This window comes from Brugia malayi (assembly GCF_000002995.4).
Source record: "Brugia malayi strain FR3 genome assembly, contig: Bm_v4_Chr4_scaffold_001, whole genome shotgun sequence".
In the NCBI taxonomy this organism is placed as follows: Eukaryota; Metazoa; Nematoda; class Chromadorea; order Rhabditida; family Onchocercidae; genus Brugia; species Brugia malayi.
In genome coordinates this window covers 10,001,691-10,023,384 of record NW_025062478.1, presented here as the reverse complement: position 1 = coordinate 10,023,384, position 21,694 = coordinate 10,001,691, and the positions used below count along the sequence as shown (strand labels likewise).

The 21,694-nt window shown below is 20.4% G+C and overlaps 1 protein-coding gene across 1 annotated transcript; it reads left to right on the top strand.

Moving 5' to 3' along the window:
* Positions 1-5,158: 5,158 nt before the first annotated feature.
* Positions 5,159-20,810, top strand: Bma-ape-1 (Uncharacterized protein; the record flags this gene model as incomplete). The annotated part of the gene is made up of 14 exons (XM_043082299.1): positions 5,159-5,314; positions 13,635-13,717; positions 14,306-14,456; positions 15,011-15,187; positions 15,510-15,602; positions 15,974-16,228; positions 16,658-16,764; positions 17,129-17,470; positions 17,814-17,952; positions 18,371-18,634; positions 18,957-19,079; positions 19,394-19,513; positions 19,896-20,114; positions 20,421-20,810. The coding sequence occupies 14 exons, from the start codon at positions 5,159-5,161 to the stop codon at positions 20,808-20,810; spliced, it is 2,619 nt and encodes an 872-aa protein (XP_042938233.1).
* Between the last annotated feature and the right edge of the window lie 884 nt (positions 20,811-21,694).

Here is a 21,694-nt window from a genome sequence, read left to right as displayed (position 1 = left end):
TGAGTAAAATGTTTTAATTTATAAGTTTATTGATTAATGCTAAATTGTTGAAAGATAATTTTGATAAAATCAAGAAGAATCCATTGAACTATCATAAACATACATTCTTAATTAATTGAAAAAAAAAGAAGACATTTTCATAAGGAAATGAAATAAATAATCGATGAAATAATATCAACTAACAAAAAAAAAAAAAGAGTAAAAAACATTCCTAATTATAAAAATATTAGGAATAAAATTACAAACCATTATAGAATGAATAATCAATTAAATTAAAGTTGCGGGAAAAAAAAAATAAAGTCTAATAAAATTTGCAATATATATCGATTTAAAAATTAATCAATTAAAAAACGAAGAAATTTTTCGGAGAAAGAAAAAGAAACGTTTATTTTCAATTAAAATTTCATTGTTAAAATTTGAAATGAGCAAAAAAGCAAAAAGAATGAATTCATTGATACTACTAAAATGTATGTTGTAAATTTATCATCAATTGGTGCCATCATCCATCAATTTTCTTTTTGTTAAACATATTTTGTTGGTATATTTTCTTCTCTGTTCCTTTCCTTCACTTTCCTTTTCTTTTCTTTTTTTTTTTTTTGCTTTTTTTAGTTTTTTTATTACTTTTTTTTTTCTTTTTTTGGCGCCGATATGAATTATTCATTCAGATTTAGCTTAAATTAGTCCAAATGGACAGTTGTTTATTGCTAGTTGTGGTCATTTCTTTAGCTTTACTTACTTTTTTTTTTTTTTTTTTTTTACTTCAAAGTTAAGGAATAAATTGATTAATTCATTTTCTTTCTATATTTAAATTATATTATTTACTTATTTGTAAAGTTATAATATCATTTTAATAATTAATTTTCATTATTAATGCAAAAAAAGAGAGGTATAATTCATTTTCTTTCTATATTTAAATTATATTTATTTATTTCTAAAGTTATCATTTTAATAATTAATTTTCATTATTAATGCAAAAAAAGAGAAGTATAATTCATTTTCTTTCTATATTTTTTTTTTTTTTCGATTATTTATTGTTAAAAAAATAAGTAAATAAAATTATATTTATTTATTTATTTCTAAAGTTATCATTTTAATAATTAATTTATTAATTTACGTTATGAATGGAGAAAAAAAGATTACTTATTTATGCAGAAAATAAAAAAATATCTTAGTAAATTGTGAAATTGTCAATGATAGCAAATACTTCTATTGATTTTGTCCCTCTCTCTCTCTCTCTCTCTCTCCCTTGCTCTCTTCCCCTCTCTCTCTCTCTCTCTCTTTCTCTTTTTATGCTAAAAAGCATCCATTTCATTATGATTTTTTTTATTTTGATTTTGCTTTTTTGCTTCTTTTTTTGCTTTTCTTTTCTTTTCTCTTCCTTTCTTTGTTCCTAATTTTATTTAATTTGAAAAATTAATGTGAAGAAAAAGAAATTTTTTTTTTTCGATTATTTATTGTTAAAAAAAGTAAGTAAATAAAATTATTAAAAATTAAAGTAAAAATAAATAAGCATTTTAATTTATTTAATTATTTTTAATTTTATGCAAAAAAAAAAAAAAAAAAAAAGAAATTTGATGATTTTATTTATTAGAAAGATTTAATAGCAAAGAAAAAACATTTGTTTTATTTATTAAGAAAATAACTTTTTTTTTGAATAATTTTTGTTATCTTTTAAAGACGATCAAAGAGAGAGAGAGAGAGAGAGAGAGGGAGAGAGAGAGAGAAAGGGAAAGACATCTTTAGCATTCATTGATTAGCACTAAATAATATTCCGTTCATTCAACGATAAAATGTCAACAACAAATCGGTATGATCGTTACGTATCCGTCAAATAATATTATTTCATTCTTTTCTTCAAATTTTCTTTTTTTCTCTATCAATTTATAAAATAAACAAATAAACAAATAAATAAACAAGTAAATAAATAAATGAATGGAATGAATGTCTTTTAGTGTAACGAAACATTTTCATTTTCAAATTTGTTCTTTTTTCATTTTTTTTTCACTTCCCCTTCATTTTATCTTTCTTACATTCCTTCGTCCCTTCCCTCTCTCTCTCCCTCCTTCTCTCTCTCTCTCTCTCACCCTGTCTCTTAAACCAGAATATTAATATCCATAAAATTAAGCAATATTTTCAAATGATTTTAATATTTCATTCAAATATACCATTTAAATAGTCTTATAATATGTTAATTATTAAATTAATAAAATAATAAAATATTTAAATATAATAAATTAATGAAATAATAATATATTAATTAATAAAATAATAAAATATTTAAATATATTAAATTAATAAAATAGTATGTAACTCATTTTTAATTTACAATTAATAAAATATTTAAATGTACTAAATTAATAAAATGAAATATATTCATTTGACCAATTCGTACTTTTATTAATGTTTTTTTCCTCCCTCCCTCTCTCTCTGTCTTTCCTTCTCTCCCTCTCTCTCTCTCATACTCTCTCTGTAACAAATAGATGAAAATGATAGAAAATTTTAGCATTAATTTATTATTTATCATCTAGAAAATATCATTATTCACCACTATTATCATTCATAATTATAATTAACAAATAAATTAAACAAATATAAATAATTTAATTAATTTTTATTAATTAGGAAACTTTTATATAACAGATTCATTCTGAAAATAATAATTATCACAAAGTTTTTTTTTGCCTTTTCAAAATTTTACTATTATCTATTAATGCTTCATTTAATAATTTAAATTACATTGAAATAAAATGTATTTGTTGTCAATTTAAAATAAAATTTCAAAATGATAAGAATGATTAATTTATCATAAATGTATGCAAGCCTATGGTTTATTTATTTATTTAATAGAGTAGCCTGAAATATAGCCTGAAATAATAGAGTGGCCTGAAATACAATAGCATGTAACCTGATTTTGTTACACTTAAGAAAATGTGCAATTCTTTAATTTTAATTTAAATGATACTAAATTTTGAGCAAATATATTATTATATTTATGAAATATGAGAATAATTCTAATTTGTTACAGTGATAAATTGATCATCTTATCAGATCATATCAATATTTGAATGTTATATTAAAGAATTATCATATTTTCCTTTGATCTTAATTTGATACTATAATACTATTAATACTGATAAAGTTGAACTGATAAAATCAACAATCATTGATTGATAATATTGATCAAATGAATTTTGTTTGTTCATTTAATACTTTTTTTCGATTTGCTAAATTTCATCAAAATTTATTACTTTTATTATGTAAACAGTAATTAAATACACATTAAGAATGCATTGATTAAAATTGCAATAATATTATTTAATTATTTTATTAATTGTAAATACGTTTTTACGATTTATTTTTATTTAAATGAAAAATTTTCAAGTTTTATCAAAATTAAATTTTATTTTATGTCGTTTATTTGTTTAACTACTAGTTGTTGTTCAACAAGCAAAATTGCATTTGTTTACCTTACCTTACATACTTAATCTAAAGTATTTATATTTGTAACAAGAGAAAGAGAGAGAGAGAGGGAGAAAGGGAGGGAGAGAAAGAGAGACAGAGAGAGTGAAGCAGTTTGAAAATAACAGTTAATTTTGATATTGTTGTTATTGATAAGAGCAGTTGAAGTGATTTGCTGATAACAAATTATTATTTATGATTGATATCATATCAGTAAGCAAAGTATGTATATGTACAATGTCTAATATAGTATTTATTATAATAAACTTTTGTACTCAATTTTTATTGTTTTATTTATTTATTATAAGTTTTTATTTACTATAATGGTTTTTTATTTATTTATTACATTTATTATAAGTTTTGTTTATTTTGTACTCAATTTTTAGCTATTGTTTATTTTTTTTTTAAATTACTGTTTGTTAATTACTAGTACAAAATTTTAATTATATCCGAAAGTTTTATTTATTTCTTTTTTTGATTTTAATTTCATATGCGTTTGAATGTTTAAATTAGCATCCTTTTTTGAGTTATTTGCGTGGTTCATTGGATTAAAATTATTTAATAAGCAAAGCAAACAAAAAAAAGATTATAAATAAATTTCCAATTCACAATTTTGTTATATTTATCATTTTCAGTTTTGTTTATTTATCAAATTCTTTGTTGATAACATTTAGATAATATTATTACACTGAAAGTTACGAAAAATTATTTTTAGCAATGGAATTATCATCGATGAAATTGTAAATTTATTTTGGTTTATACTATATAATTGCATTTTCAAAATATTTTCTATTTTCCAAAATAACTTTTTTTTTTTTCCTCAAATTTCTGTTACTCAAATAATATCAAAAAATCGATAATAAAATTTATCAAATTTTTATTTTTTAGTAAGTATGATTAACAGTCTTATCACAAGAAATGTTATCATATTAATTAGGTTAATAATTTCGATGTATCTGGAAGGGATGACATTTGACATCTTTATAAAATTATCATTTAGTATTTTTTAATTTAAATACTTAATTTGAATATTTCTTTTGAATATTATCTTATGAATATTTTGATTTTTTACTTTTTGTCAATTATAGACATAATTAAATTACTCATTAGCTAAGGAATTGATTAATTATTTCCTTAAATAATTTTTCTTAGAAATAATTATTTATCTTTACTGAAATATTATTATATCAATCAGTTAATATTTTAAACAGTAATAATAATAATGTAATGTAAAATTGATAAGTAATAAAATAATTAATATTCTTATGAAATAATTGATAAGTAATGAAATAATTAATATTCTTATGAAATAATTGATAAGTAATGAAATAATTAATATTCTTATGAAATAATTGATAAGTAATGAAATAATTAATATTTTTATGAAATAATTGATAAGTAATGAAATAATTAATATTCTTATGAAATAATTGATAAGTAATGAAATAATTAATATTTTAAGTAATAATAGTAATAATTCCATAGAATTAAACATATTTCTTTTGTATAAATTTATCAATTTTATCAGTTCTTTTATTACACAAATATTTCGTGCATTATTGTTTGCATTAAAATTTTCATTCAAATTTTTTTTCGCAACTTTTTTTTCAAATATTTATTATTAACTTATATATTTAATTAATTTTTTGCAGCACTCAATTTTCAATTCTTATCATCAAATATTGAATAGTTGTGATAAATGTATGGATGTGATCGTATCGAAAGTGCTAGTAGTGGTAGTAGTAGTAGTAGCAGTAATAATGATAACACTGATAACACTGATAACGTACAATTGATACAAGCAACTGATTCATTGCAACGAATTCGATCAAATCATGGTTTCCTGCCATCAAAGGTTACCGCTTGAAATTATTTAATTAATTGAAATGATATAATCGTTGATCATTTACGCAAAACTAATCGAATTAATTAATTAAATTTATTTGTTCTTAATTTACAACATTTAACAATTTAATTTACAATAAATTTTACACAATTTAATTTACAATAAATTTTTCAAAAAAAAAAAAAAAAAAAAGGAAAATTTTTAAAAAAAAAATTAAAATTCTTTTAAAAAATGAAATGAAAATTTTCTTTTTTTCCAACAACATTGAAAAATTGTTAAAATTTGTTAAATTAATTTAAAATGCAATTGTCTCATCGTTACTACCTATTATTTTTTTTTCCTACCTTTTATGTTTCTCATACGAAACACTTTAAAAAAGTGAAAAATATTTTAAAATTGAAATTAAATTCAAATGCGGAAGAATTTTTTCTCTTTTTTTTTTTTTTTTTGAAAAAAACTTTTATTCCTATAATTTAATATAATGATTCTTTATCAAAAATTTTCCTTTTGATTATTATTACCTTTGCTTAAATTTATTTTTTCCATAATTATATTTCATTTTCATTTTTATTTTCATAAAAAGATGACTGACCAATTTTGATCAAATGAAAAGTAAGAAGTAAATTTGAAATGACCTTTAAAATTTCTCAACTATATTTCTAAAATGACATTCAATTTTTCTTTTTTCCCTTATTTTTTTTTTCCAAATAATCGTATATGAATTTTTTTTTTATCATTTTCAAATTATCATTTATTTAAATATCATATATGTAATCAAATTTTTATTTCTTTTTTTTTTTTTTTTTTTTTGATGCAAAAATTTTTTTTTGATAAAATAATAATGAAATATGGAATATTATCAAAGAAGAATGAAAGATTAAATCAAACATAAAAATAGTTCAAAATTTCTTCTTAAGCATTTCTTAATCATTGGTTTTTAATTTTAATCTTTCAACAAATTGAAATAAATTTAATTTTTATATATTATTAATGAATATTGTTTATTTAAATATTGTAATTGTGCTATTGTAATTAGAAATTTAAAAAAATTTTTCAATATCTTTTAAATAAATTTATTTATGTGTTTTATATATTTCAGAAATTATCGGAAGTGATTTATTTAAATATTCGAATTCTGCTATCTCTAAATTAACTTAAAAAATTAACTTATTAATCTGATTTATTTATATTAATAACTTATTTTTTTTTTCTGATACAAGATTTATTTATTTTGTAAATAAATAAACAATTAAATGAATTTAATTATGCAACTTTAACTGGCAGTAATTAAAAATTTTTATTAAAATAAGAAATGAAAAAAAAAACGAAATAATAATGTGAATTGAGTTATGCAATTCAAATTATTTAATACTAATTGTCCATTTACAATTTATAGAATAAGTAAATCAGTTTAAATCACTTTTTAAAGTTTAATTTATTCAAAAAGCCTTTCGTCATTCATTACAAAATGACAACTTCATTATTCCATTTTCAATTTATAATTTCAATAATTCCATTAGCGAACTATTTCAATTTGCTATCTGTGCTACTTTGTCATTTGTCATTTTAGCATTTTAAATTTTACGATAATTTTATTCTTATCCATTGAATAAATCTATTCATTATTCAACATTTTTCCCTTTTAATTTCATCTTTTCTTTTCTTTTCTCTTTTTTTTTTTTATTTCGATTTCATATTTGTAATATTTAAGAAAAAAAAAACTTTTTTTTTTTTGCAATTTTTTTCAATTATTTAATAACTATTATTCATTAATTAATACTTTAATTATTTATATTTTTTAAATATTTGAAATTAAGTTTTTTTTTTTCGGCAATTTTTTTATTTAATAAAATTTTATTTAAGCATTTTTCTCTGTTAATTTCTTCTTTTCTTTTTTTTTGATTTCAATTTCATATTTATTTTTAATATTTGAAAAAAAAAAACTTTTTTAAACAGTTTTTAAAATTAATTATAACTATTATTCATTAATTAATACTTTAATTATTTATATTTAATTACTTCCTTTCTTTTTTTTTCTTGCTTTTTTCATTCTTTATTTTGAATTCATATTTATTTTCAATTTTTGACAAAAAAAAAAATAATTATAGCTAATTAAATATTTGAAATTCGAATTTTTTTTCTTAGTAAATTTTTTATTTAATAAATTGGCAATAAAATATGTTTTGAATACATATTTAGAGATTAATTCAAAAAAAAAAAAAGGAGGTAAGGAAGCATTGAAAGGAATTAATCGTCATTAATTAACGGATTAAGGTAACACTTTGTATGATTGATTAATTTGTCACCTTTAAATGAATATGGTCATTTGCGCTTCATTACTTAAAATGTCTAATATTCTTCTTCTCATTCATCCAAATATTAATGATAATTTTCAAACTCATTTTTGAAATTATCAAGAATTGAAATTATCATTTGTGAATTAATTGAAAAATATTTACATCACTAATTTTTGATTTTCTAATATTTCATTCATAATTATCAATCACTTCAACTAATAAATAAATTTTAAATTTTAAACAAATAAATTTTGATCATTTAGTAGCGCTTAAAATTGTTTTACTTTTAGCACAAATAATTCTCAAATTAAAATTGTTCAAGAAATAGAAAAAATGAAAAAACATAACTCTAATTTAATGGTTTTACTGAATAATTACACTTTTCAATTTATTCATTTCAACTAAAATATATCATTCATAACTTTTAGAATTGTTTATCATAATTTTTATAAAATAAATTTTTCAATTATTTAAGAAAATTAATCCAATTGTCGAATTATTTTAAACTGTCCAATTTTTCCGTTTCTCTCAATACCGAATTAATTATATATAAATAGTTAATTCTTTTTAATTCTCTTAGTCCAACTCTTAATCCAATAAAATTCACATTTTATTCTTTCCAAAAGTTTCAAAAATATTATCTTTTAAATAGTTTTAAAAATCAAATCAAAAATTTCAATAAATTTTATCAATTCATCCATTTTTTCCTTTTTATTCTTCATTTACTATAATAAAATTTTTATTTTCAAAATTATCAAAAAAAAAAATATAATTTAGATTTGAAAATATTTAATTAAAATGCTACAAGAATATTTGCTAATGTTTTTTTTTTCTTTAATAACTATTTGCATATATATAACCATTTGCCATGAAATTAATTATAATTATTAATAACTTCTTTTTTATATATATATATTTGATTTTTTTTTTATATTTATAAACAAAAATTTTTTTATATTTTAAGTGATAATTCGTTCCTAATTTTATTAATTTGTTCAAATTAACAATTTCAATAACTTTTTTTTTCTCTCTCTCTTCCACTCCCTCTCTCTCTCTCTCTCTCTTAAAGTTTTAATAATTATTTTCGTAATATTACAACTTTTTGTTATAAATTGTTTGTAAACAAAATAATATATATTTGAAATAAATTCGCTTTGTCTAAATATTTTGCCGACATTTTGCTCATATCATCATAGCATCGTTTCATCTTTCTTCGAATATTATTATTGAATGATGACGAAAATGTGATAATTAAAGATAACTGATAACTATCTTTCATTTTGAATGTTAGAAACTGATAAATATCTTTTATTTAACAGAGAATTGAACTAAATCTAATTGTAAAATTTAAAAAAAAAAATCCTAAATTTTTACAAAAATTTTAACTTAATTAAAGTGCAAAATTAAAAGATTGTTGTTTATTAATAGTATAATATTAATAAATTTCAGTAATTTAAACAATTTTTAAAAAATGAAAAAAGAAAAAATAAAAAATAAAAAAAAGCGAAGAAAGACGGAAATGAATTTCTCTTTCTCATTCATAACAACAAAAAGAAAAAGAAGAAAAATGGGAAAAAGTTTTTTTTTTTTTTTCTTTGTCCATTAAAATCAATTTTATTATAAGTATTAGCATGAAAAAAAAAAAAAAATTAAATTTGATGATATCATTGATTAAAAAATTTGAAACGATAATTTTAAAAGTTTTAAATTTATGTCACAAAATTTCATTCCTCATTTTATTTCCATAAATGTATGATTGAGAGAGAGAGAGAGAGAGAGAGAGAGAGAACAAAATCATAAATTTCTGCTTGAATAACTTTTAGTAAAATTAACATAGTTCAAAAGTTAGTTAAAATTTATTTAATGGTAGCATATTAGTAATATTGAATGATTTAGAAATTTTTATTAATACTTTCCTTTTCTTTTTTTCTTTTTTCTTTTTATTTAAATATTTTTTTAGATATATTTCATTTTGGATAAATCATCGATAAATTTAATATTAAATTTGTCGTAAATTCATCATTCGTTTAAAATTTAAAACAATAAAAGTTTATTTTTCTATGCTTTTTTTTTTTTTTTTTTTTGAAAGAAATATTTAGTGAACAAATAGAATTATTTAACAAAAAAGAAAAAGTTATCAAATGAAAAATAAAAATTATTAAATTGAAAAATAGAATGAAAATTCTCAAATTTTTCATTTAAATAAAATATGTGTGTTGTTAATTAATCAAAAACTAATCATAACATTATCAACCTTCTCAGTGATTTCTTTGATATCATTTCTCTTATCATTTCTACAATATTGCATTGAGCTTGAAGTTGTATTAGTTATTGTTATTGTTGTTTGTTGTTGTTATTGTTGTTTCTGTTACTTTTGTTTGCTGCTGTTATTGTTATTATTGTTGCTATTATTCTTGTTGTTGTTTTTGTTATTATTGTTTGTTGTTGTTGTTGTTATTGTTATTTTTGTTGCTCTTGTTTGCTATTGTTGTTGTTATTATTGCTATAGCTGTTGTTATTGTTGTTTATTGTTGTTGCTATTGTCATCGTTGCTTTTGTTGTGGCAGTAGTTGTTATTTATTGTTTTTTTTTTTGTTCTTTTTATTGTGTTAGTTGTTGTTTTTTATTGTTCTGTCTTTTTGTTGTTGCTTTTTGTAATTGTTTCTATGTTCTTTCAGTATTATCTTAAATATATTTTCTCAGTTATTATCTTAAGTTATTTAAGAATTTAATTTATACAATAAAAAAATGATCAATAAATTATAAAATTTTTTGATTTTTTTTTTTTAAAAAAAATTCAATAAATATTCTTTTTGAAATAATTTTGAATATACTTAATTTAATATCGATAGTTGAAAATAAAATAAAAAAAATAAAATGAATCATTAGTGGATATCTTGGTTGTGAACATTTCTTGTTTCCTTTTCTCTCCCTCCCTCTTTCTTTCTCTCTCTCCCTCTCTCTTTGTCTCTTTCGATGTCAATAATGAAAAAGACAAGTATTGGAATTGAAGGTGACACATCGATTCGAATCAATAAAGTGTGGTCAGCAAATGACCAGTAGAAATTGTTAGTTTAGGTTAGGGAAATCAAAAGATGATGTATCATTAAGAGGGCAGGTAGGTAGGTAGATAGGTAGGCAGGTGGGTAGGTAAGCACGTTGATCAAATGTACGTTCTTTCCTCTACAGGTTTCTTCACCTGTAATAATTAATCGTTTAGATGCTGGTTGGCGACAGTAAAATTGTCATCATCTGTCCTTTCCTTCTCTCCTTATTGTCACCTCATTTTTATCTTCTTTCTTTGCCATTCTATTTGATCCATTTTAACCTCCCTGCTTTGACCTTTATTTTTGCATCTTTCCCTATTTCATTTCTAATTTAATTCTTCTTCTTACTCTCTTTTTCTATCATTTTCACATTTATTCTTTTACAAATTTCTACATCGATTATCTTTTATCACAATTGCAAATATTTTAAATATTTATATTTAATCATTTTGAAAAAAGAAAAGGAAAAAAAAAAGGGTAAAAATTGAGGTACAATTTTTGCCTTAACAAAAATAATTTCAAAAAGAGAATCTCTCTCCCTCTCTCTCTCTCTCTGTCCCTCTCTCTCTTTCTTTATTGATCATTCATTTGTTTCACCTTTGTTTTATTTTTGTGAAAATGTTAATTTATCATTTCTTTGCTATTTTTTTTATTATCTTTTTAAATTCTTCTTCTTTTCATTTCCGTATAAATAACAATAATAATTCTTTTCACTATTCTTTATATTATCAATTAGTTTTATTCCTTTTTTTTTTCTTAATTTTTCATTCAACTTTTTGTCTTTTAATTTAAATTTAATTAAAATTTTACACAATTATTAATTTTATTTCTTTTATTCATTTCATATTATTTTCTTCTTTTATATAAATATTTCAATTAATAATTGATCAAAGCTATTATAATCATTGCATAGTATTAATAAGCATAATTTAATAATTTATCTCTTTTCATAACATTTATTATCTTAATTTTATCATTTTATCATAGTATTTGATAATTATTCTTATTTGATTCATAACAGAAACCCGCGGGTAACTTTTCTATTTGCTACCTTTCCCACAGAATAGGTATATTTATCAAATGATATTATTAAAGCTTTTTTTCATTTGTAATAATGGATAATGTTCAAAGATTATTGTGCAAAAATTGATATAATTATTACTCATCAATTATATCAAATTACAAATTACCCTCTTCCCTTCCCTGTTTTCCCTGCTTTATCCCGATCTATCCAGTTCTACCTTACCCTTACCCTACCCTACCCTATCCTACCCTACCCTACCCTATTCGATCATACCTTTTCACCTGTTTCATTATTAGAGTAACTATACATCATTAATTAAAATTATAACAATTTTGAAATTTTCTTACTTCTCCAAAGCTTTATTAAAAATTAAATAACAATCAAAAAAAAAAAAAAAGTTTTACTCAAATTTCTAAAATTCCATCCAATTTTATTCTATTTTATAATTTCTTTTTTTTTTTTTTTTAAAAAAAATTTTTTACAAATTTTAATACAAATTTGAAATTATTAAATTGCAATTCAAATTTTTTCAATTTAAATTTTGAAATTATTCAATTGCAAATTCACAAAATTTTCAAATTTTCAACAATCATTTTCAACATGATATCATTTTTACAATTTTTTAAAATGAAATTGTCAAAATTTTGAAATTTTTATTTCTTATTTTAGAGAAGAAACTATTTTCAATAAATCTTTTTTTTCTTTTTTTCTAAAAAAAAAAAAAAAAACATTATACTTTAATTCGAATTCTTTCCCTTCTTTCTTTCTTTTCTCAATTGATTTATTATCATTTATTTCGTCCTCTCTTCATCACTGTCAACTGTCCATCGTGTCACCTTTAAATTATGCAAATAATATATTTGTATGAATGAATTCATCGTTGATGTCTTCTACTTTCTTCTTTTTTTCCTTCATTTCTAACACTTTTTTTTTATTTCTCCACACTCTTGACCATTTGATGATACTTGTGGGCAATTTGTCCCATCAATTGATGGGATTTTTGCGCACTTTGTTATACCAAATTGATGACATATCTTTTGGACAATTTTGCTATCAGTTGTTGTTCACTGTTTTTAAATAATTTTTCTCTCAATTGTTGATGTTTTTTAAATAAATTATTTATCAATTAATAATATTTTTAATTTATTCATCAATTGATAATATTTTTAAAATAATTTATTCATAACTTGATAATGTATTTGAATAATTTATTCATCAATTGATAATACTTTTAAATAATTTTTATTTAATTATTTGATAATTTATTCATCAATTGATAATATTTTTAAATAATTTATTCATCAATTGATAATATTTTTAAATAATTTATTCATTAATTGGTAATGTATTTAAATAATTTATTCATCAATTGATAATACTTTTAAATAATTTATTCATTAATTGGTAATGTATTTAAATAATTTATTCATCAATTGATAATATTTTTAAAATAATTTATTCATAACTTGATAATGTATTTAAATAACTTATTATATTAAAAAAAGTTTTTATTTTTTACTGTCAGAGATGATTGTGATTCTCTTTAAAATACTCGAAAATTTTTTTATCCATAAATGGAACGAACATTTTGTGATTGAATTAATTAATTTCATAATTTTCAAAAACATTCATTCAGTTAAAGATGACACATTTTACAATTTTAATATTTTCATTTTTGGAATTTTTTTTTTTTTTTTTTTTGTGATTATTTACTAATTATAATAACGGAAATTTTCCAAAAAATAATCAAATATATCTAAATTAATAATAAATTCATCAATATTCGTGTATTTATTTAAACTTTTTTATTGAGTTGACAAATATAAGTAAAATCAAATTCTAATCAGCTATTTTAAAATTTGAATAAATTTATTTGAAATTTGCAATGAATTTCTTTTTTGTGTTTAAAACAAAAAAATTTCCTTTTTGTTTTACTGAAATCAATTTTAATTCATTCTCAGATGTCACATCAACCAATTCGTGTTGTTCAACCACCGATACAACCATCTTCTGTGCATTCAAGAAGTTCAAGAAACTATCAGAGGTGAATCTTTTAAATTAATTAAAAAGTTATGAGAAAATTTTAATTAAAAAATAAAAATTAATTAATTAATTAATTTCATCATTTTTCGTAAAAAGTGAATTTTTATTAACTAAAGTTTTTAAAATTAACAAGTTTATTCTTAATGAATTTTTAATTTTTAAAATGTCATAATTAATTGTTAAGTTTTTAGAAAAATAATATATTCCGATAATATATTTAAAAAAAAAAAAAATAATATATAAAAAATATATTTCTAGCAAAAAGAATATATAATATGGAAAAATAATAAATAATAAAAAAAAGTAAAGAAGAAACAAATAGTAATATATATTTTAGACATAAATACTTCTTCTTTTATATATTTCTAAAGTACTATATAAATCTGATATGATATGATATATATGATATTCATTATAAGAATACCGGAATAATTGTAGGTATTATCTGAACAGGAAAATTATATCAGGAAAAGTGAAACCGGCAGAAATTAATTTCGATAAATAGACCGAAATGATAACTTTACTGAAATATTTTTAATTTAAAAGTTATAAATTAAAATTTAAAAATTATGAGTCAAATTTCATTCAGTACTAACCCCGCCAGATATGATGACTTGGTGCAAATTGCTGAACAACAACGACGTCTGATTGACGCCAATCGACAAATGATTCATGAACGTGAAACACGTGGAAATCATATCGACAATGCGCCCATACGTTTAGCTGTACTCAGGAATGAGGTTTTCATTATCATTGTTCTTTTTTTTTTTCAATAATTATTAAAATAAGTGATAACATGATAAGTTGTTTTAATGATTACTTTTAATTAATAAATATTTATTAAAGTTAATAAAGATTAGACTATCATGATAATTAAGAAATTAAGAAATAGATTATTAATAATATCACAATTTAAATTTCTTTACTTTAATTATAAAATAAAATACTAAAAAAAAGACAAAAAAAAAAAAAAAAAAAAAAAAAAAAAAAAAAAAAAAAAAAAAAAAAAAAAAAAAAAAAAAAAAAAAAAAAAAATATAAAAAAAAGAGAAAAAAAAACAGTTGTAGAATAATTTTTAATTAGAAATGGCATTTTAATTTTTTTTTATTAATCTTAATTTATTAAAAATAAAAAAATTTTCATTTGTTAATCAAAAATGACCTTAATTTGATGAAACTTTTGAATTAGTTTTTGATAAATTATGAGATTCTCTCTATTCCACTTCAATTAAATTATAAAAGATTTATTTTTTTTCTCTCACTTTATTTTATCCTTTTTTCATTCTATTTTATAGATACTATTTGAAGAACGTGAAATGACACGTTTAAAAATGATAGAACGTGAAACACAGCAAACAATAAATCGTCGAATGATAGCTGAAAGACAATTAAATGATTTGAAAATTAATTATACATCACAAGAGCAACATTTAAGAAATGTCATTTCAAAAATTACTTCCTTACAGACGCAAGTATGATTATCTTATTACTTTCTTTTTTTTAAATTAAAAATTAATTGTATAATTTAATTGTAAATTAATTCTAATTGTTTATCTTTTTTGTTTAAAAATTATTTTTATCAAAATATAAAATCATTTCTTAACTGTAAAAATGAATATAATTTTTTCCAAAAATTTAAATAAACATGAAAAAATTTACATTTAAAATGTAAATAAAATAATAAAATGTGAAAAAAAAAAAGATTATAATTAAATTAAATTGAATCGAGTTATGTTTGTTTATAATCATTAATAGCTTATTTAAACTGGAAACTTTTTTTTTTCTTAATTTAAGTTAGATAAATTACGTCATCGTCGATTAATAGCATTAAATGCGGCCCGAGAACAACAACAAAAATTAATGAATTCACCAATTAGGCCTAAATATGTTAGTTTAATTCAATTTTTTTTTATCAAATATTTTGAATCTTATCAAAAATTAATTTTATAGTGTAATAATAGAAACGAACTGGAATTATTCTTGGTTCAATTTATCGATTCATTAAATTTCACAAAAAAATTTTCTTCCCTTTCTCAATTTATTATATTTATTTATTTCAATTAATGATATTAATATTAAATAAATAAAAGTTAATAGATGTATATACTATAATAAAGCAAAAATAATCAAACTTTTTTTTTTCAAATTTTAAATTATAAAGTGTAACTTTCAACTTTTACAATTAATTTTTATTTAATTTGCTATTTACAATTATTTTGCTTCATAATCAGTTTTTTTTTTTTTTGTTTTATTTTCAGACTGATTCTATGCAAAAATTATCCGTAATGCCAACATTAGCTACAACATCAACTGATAATATCATTTCACGAAATGATATCGATGGATCAAAATCATCAACACTGATTACTACTGAACAATCAGTATCACATAGTAATCATAACAGTGATAATGAAATGTTACGACAAATACCATTAATATCAGATTCCGGAAGGTCAAGAAATTCTTCTTTTGATTTACCTTATCGTCCACGAGCATCCGTTGAACCATTTCAGGTAATTTCAGGTTTCTTTTTTTTTTTTGAAATTAATTTTTGAGCATAAAATTAACTTTAATTACAAATTTAGATATGTACCGTCAGAAATTTATTAATCATTACTGTAAATTATTAAGTCTTCTGTATTATGTTTTTATTCAGAAATTCTTTGTCAATATTATTTTTGCTTCTTCATATTCCTACTTATGATATTTGATTGAAATAATTTACAGTTTAACAATGAATTTTAAATTCTTAAATAATAACTTGAGAGTTAGCAATTTATGATTGAATAATGAAATGTCTAAATATTGCTATAATTTAAGATAAATTACTAATAAATCAGGATTAATTAATTTAATAATTAAGGATATTAATGATAATTTAAGGCAAAAAAATTAATAATTCAATAATTAATTCACGAAATAAAATTAGCAGCTATTTTTAGGTTAATCGGTCAAAGTCTTTCATAGATGCTAGAAGTGAATTATCTTCAAGCTGTCCTCCTCAGCTACTAAATAAGCCATTTAATGTTTCTACATTTGGAAAAGATAGGTACGGTATCTTACTGTATATCATTTGATTTACCGTATAATTTGAATGCCATACTGTATATTACCGTATTAAACCATGGTAATCTATTGTAATCAATTTTTCGGCTATTGAAATGCTAAATTTAAATTGATTTATAGTTTAATTGGAAAAGATTTAAAATTTTTGAGAAAATTTTTTAACTTTTTTATAAATATTTCATTTTATAAAATCATTTTTGAAGCAATAAATATTTCTCCGTTTTAGTTTATATTTATATTTTTCTGTTCTTTTTATTGAAATAATTTTTATTTTAAAATTAAAATTTCCAAAAAATTTAGAATAATTTTTAAATTATAACTTAATTTATAAATTGAAAATTATTTAGAGCAAATTTCACATTCATCGATCGTAACAGTTCACCATCACCGCCAAAAGATCCATATCCAACAGTTGAGAATACATTTGATAATAAAATAGCAAAATTGGACGAAAGAAGAACATTTGATACATTGGATCATTGCTTAAATAAAAAATTATCATCGTCGACAATTGAAGTAATGGAAAAACAACAACAACAGCAAAATAATAATACAACTAATAGTAGTAGTAATAGTACTGCAATAGTGCAAGATGAACAATTAGCATTAAATTTGGTTGATAATACAAAGCTAACAAGAGCTGATCAAATTTCTATACGACCTGATACATTACGAGCTGCAAAGAGAAGGTTAGCAATTATTTAATTTTTACAAAAAAAAATTTTTTTTTTTTTTTTCTAAATTTATAATATTTACTTTAGCATTATCATTTAAACAAACATTTTTTTTATCTTTAATACAATGAGGGATGTAATAAATTCATTTCAAAATTCTTTAAACATTTCAAACTTTTTTTTTTTACTCTTACTTTACTTTGTTTTATTTATTTATTTTTTTACTGTTTAAGTATTTTTCTCTAATATATACTCTAGCATTATCATTTAAAGAAACTATCATTTTTCTTTAACATACAATGAACGATTTAATAAACTCATTTGAAGATTATTTAAACATTTCTCTTTTTTTTTAAAGATCATGGGCTATTCAAGAGAATACATCATGCAATGAAACCGAATATATTCGAAAAATTTTACTTGATGAGCAGAAGAAAGGTCGTACTCATTTATTAGTTGGATGTAATATTGGCAATCTTTTTACCGTTATAAATAAGGTATATGTTATAATTATTATTTTATAAATTTGATATTAAGTTTAATTAAATATTAAATAGGAAATTTTTTTGTTTTTTAAATAAAATTTTAACTAATCATTTATTATTTTTGATTCAATCTTAAATATTCTAATTATTATTATTATTGTCATTATTATTACTATTTTTTATGCTATTAAAATAAGCAAATCATATCGATCTGTTTAATTCAAACCGATACATTCTAAAATTTTATGAAATATGTTAATTAGATTAATCAATTGTGTTACTAATTAATGATCAATTTAATTACTCATTAATTTAACATACACATTATGAGATAATATTGTTTAAATATATTATTATTTAGAATTTACATTCAAAATTTGTGAATGAGAGAATTTTTTGATAAATAAATTCAATCATTTCCGCATTTGAGAATGCTACTACAATATGCAAACCGGAAATAATTCATGAAGAGGAAAAGGAAGCAACAGATGATGATACTACGACAACAGCTCCGGAATATGTATGTGAACTTCTTATGAAGGATATTCAACTTGATGAATTACCGGTTGAAATTGAGCAAATGGAAGAATGTAAGCAAATGAAAGTATTAACTGAGAAGGAATTTACGGATGAAATAGAAATGCAAAAGGAAACATCAAATATCACAAATCTTATTAAGACATCACCTGAAAAGGTATTTTAATTATCTTTCATTTCTTATCATTCACATCATATTTCATTCATTTATCCATCTCTCTCTCTCTCTCCCTCTCTCTCTCAATATGATCATAAGATCAATATTTCACAAATATCTGGAGTTGATTAATTAACCTTAGACCAAGTAATTGTATCATTATATTAATTAAAATAGTTTATATATGTTATGCAATACCAATTATTTATCTTCCTAGTAGATTTTTTCTTCCTTTCTATATTTGAAATTTTATTTTTTTTTTTAAATTGTTAAATTAAATTTTAAAAAAGATGAAATTTGATAGCACAAATATTTCTTTTAGGGTATTCTATGTCATAATAAAGTGAAAAAAGCAGCAAGAAAAGTAGTTTTTGATCCGTTAGCATTATTATTGGATGCAGCACTGGAAGGTGAAATGGATTTGGTAAAATCAAGTGCTGCTAAGGTTGTTTTGCTTTTTTTTTTTTTAAATTTTTTGATTTTCAATCATAATTTCAAATTAAAAAGAAATTTTTACTTTAGCATAAAATGAGAATTTTTCAAAATATTCATTTGCTATATTCTAAAAATTTCATCTTTTGCCAGAAATAATTATAATAATTTCGATATATATATCATAATTTTTGTATCTTTTGTTTTACTTACAAAATTACACAGTAATTACAGATTGAATTATCGATTAGTTTACTTAAATTAAATATTTACTTAATTTAAGGAACAAAAATATATTTATAAATTCATATTTCTTTCCTTCTTTAGCTGCCAAATATATCAGCGTGTAATGACGAAGGTATCACTGCGCTTCATAATGCAATTTGCGCTGGTCATTATGAGATTGTACGTTATTTGGTGGATTCATTTGCTGATGTAAATGCGCAAGTATGTTAATTTAATATTTCAATTGAATTTATAATTTAGTAAAATGTTAAAATTTTTCTCTAAAATTAATATTAATTAAAAAATTTTTTAAATTTACAATAAAATATTGTCATAATTTTATCTTAATTTTTTGATTTTTTCTCTTTGTACGTTTTTTTTTTTTTTTTTTTTTTTAACTTTTAATTATTAGAATTTAAACTTTTTACATTATAAATTAATTTTAAAATTCTTAGCAAAGAAGTTTTTTTTTAATTTTTATTATTTTTACATTTACATTATTCTTTTATTTTATTGCATTTCAAAATTAAAAATATTATTTTCTATTTGTTACACTGTGAAATTCAAAAAAAAAAAAAAAATATATTTGCATTAATATATTTAGGATTCAGATGGTTGGACACCGCTACATTGTGCTGCATCATGCAATAATTTACCAATGGTAAAATTATTAGTTGAAAATGGCGCTTGCATTTTTGCGCAAACATTATCAGATTTAGAAACACCAGCTGAAAAATGTGAAGAGGATGAAGATGGCTATGAAGGTTGTCAACTCTATCTGAAAGCAGCTAATCAAGAAGCTGGAATTATCAATAATGGATTTGTAATTTTTCATTTTCTCTTTTTTTTTTTCAAAAAAAAAAAAAAATTTTTCATTTTTTCTTTTTTTTTTTAAATTTATCATTTTACTGTAATATATTTGTTATGCTTTTTTCATGGAAATTTTTTTAGCTAAAACAAAACTTTTGAACTATTTTATCTTTACTTTTTTTTTTTTTTAAATAAATTATTGATTTGTTTGTTTGTTTGTTTTCTTTTATATTTTTATTTATTTAAATTTTAATTTTGTTAAAAATTTGACTAATTAATAAAATAAATTAATTTTTTTTTTTCTTTTTTTGTTTTTCAGATGTATGCAGCATATGATTATGATAAAGTGCAAGATGATGAATTAAGTTTTTCAATTGGTTCATGTTTACGTGTCCTAGAAAAAGATACCAATGATCATGCATGGTGGTTTTGTGAAATTACAACAACCGAAATTTGTGATAATGAAAGTGAAATATCAAAACGAGGCTTGGTACCACGAAATTATCTATCACTTTATCCAAGCTTATCAAAACGAAGTGCTAATTTTCAAATGTTTGATTTATCACAATTACCAAGAATTCATGATTCAAAAAATGATAATATAGATGTGAAAGAATGGCGAACGAGTAATTCAGTAATTGAAAAAATTACTGAAAAAAATGATGATGAAGCAATTGTTGAACAAACATTACCAATTACTGTTTCATAGAATAATTCTTTCTTTTTTTTTTTTTGTATGTGTGTAAATTTTCTATGCGGTATTGTCGCATATATGAAAAAATTTATTTTGTCTAAGGATATATTATAATAAATTCATAATTTATTGAAAGTATTAAAATTATTGAAATGATAATGAAATTTTTATCAATTAAAAAAAGAATTTGGTAAGATTAGTTATTTAAATATAAATTTATACTTAGTATATTTAGTTAGTATATAAGTTTTATATATTTTTTTTGCCTTTATGCTAATAACTGTCTTTTTTTTGGCTAATTTTAAATGCAAATTAGCAATTTTGATTTTTTTTTTTTTTTTTTTGCAAGCATTCAACAAATACTTTCACAGAAAAGTCTTTTTTTTTTCATCTCTTTTAAAATATTTTGTATTTAATTCTATACTTTCCTATCGCTTTAATATTCATAAAGTTAGCATTTATTAATCGATTCATTTAGATTTTTTCGTAAACAATAGAATTAGCGTTAAAATTTTGATTAAATTTTTAATTTTAAACTTATCATTTGAACTTATCACTATGATATCATTGATATACTTTGAAAATATTCAAATTCTGGTTTTATTGAATCAAAAATTATTATATTATGGAAGTTTTTTTCAAGTTTTTTTCTTTTCCTCTTTTTTGTTTTTTAATTCCTACCTATCTCGGTGATTATCAGTTTTATCCCACTCTTTGTGTACTGTTTTTCATTTCTTATCAATACTTATCATTTCATATATTCACTGATTCACTGATAATTATTCCTTCTCCTTAATAAATATACTTCTTAAACGTTGTATATATATTTATGTTTTTTTTTTTTTTTTTGCTTATTTAAATTTCAGTTATTTCTTTCTGCTTTTCAATAATTTGTGCAT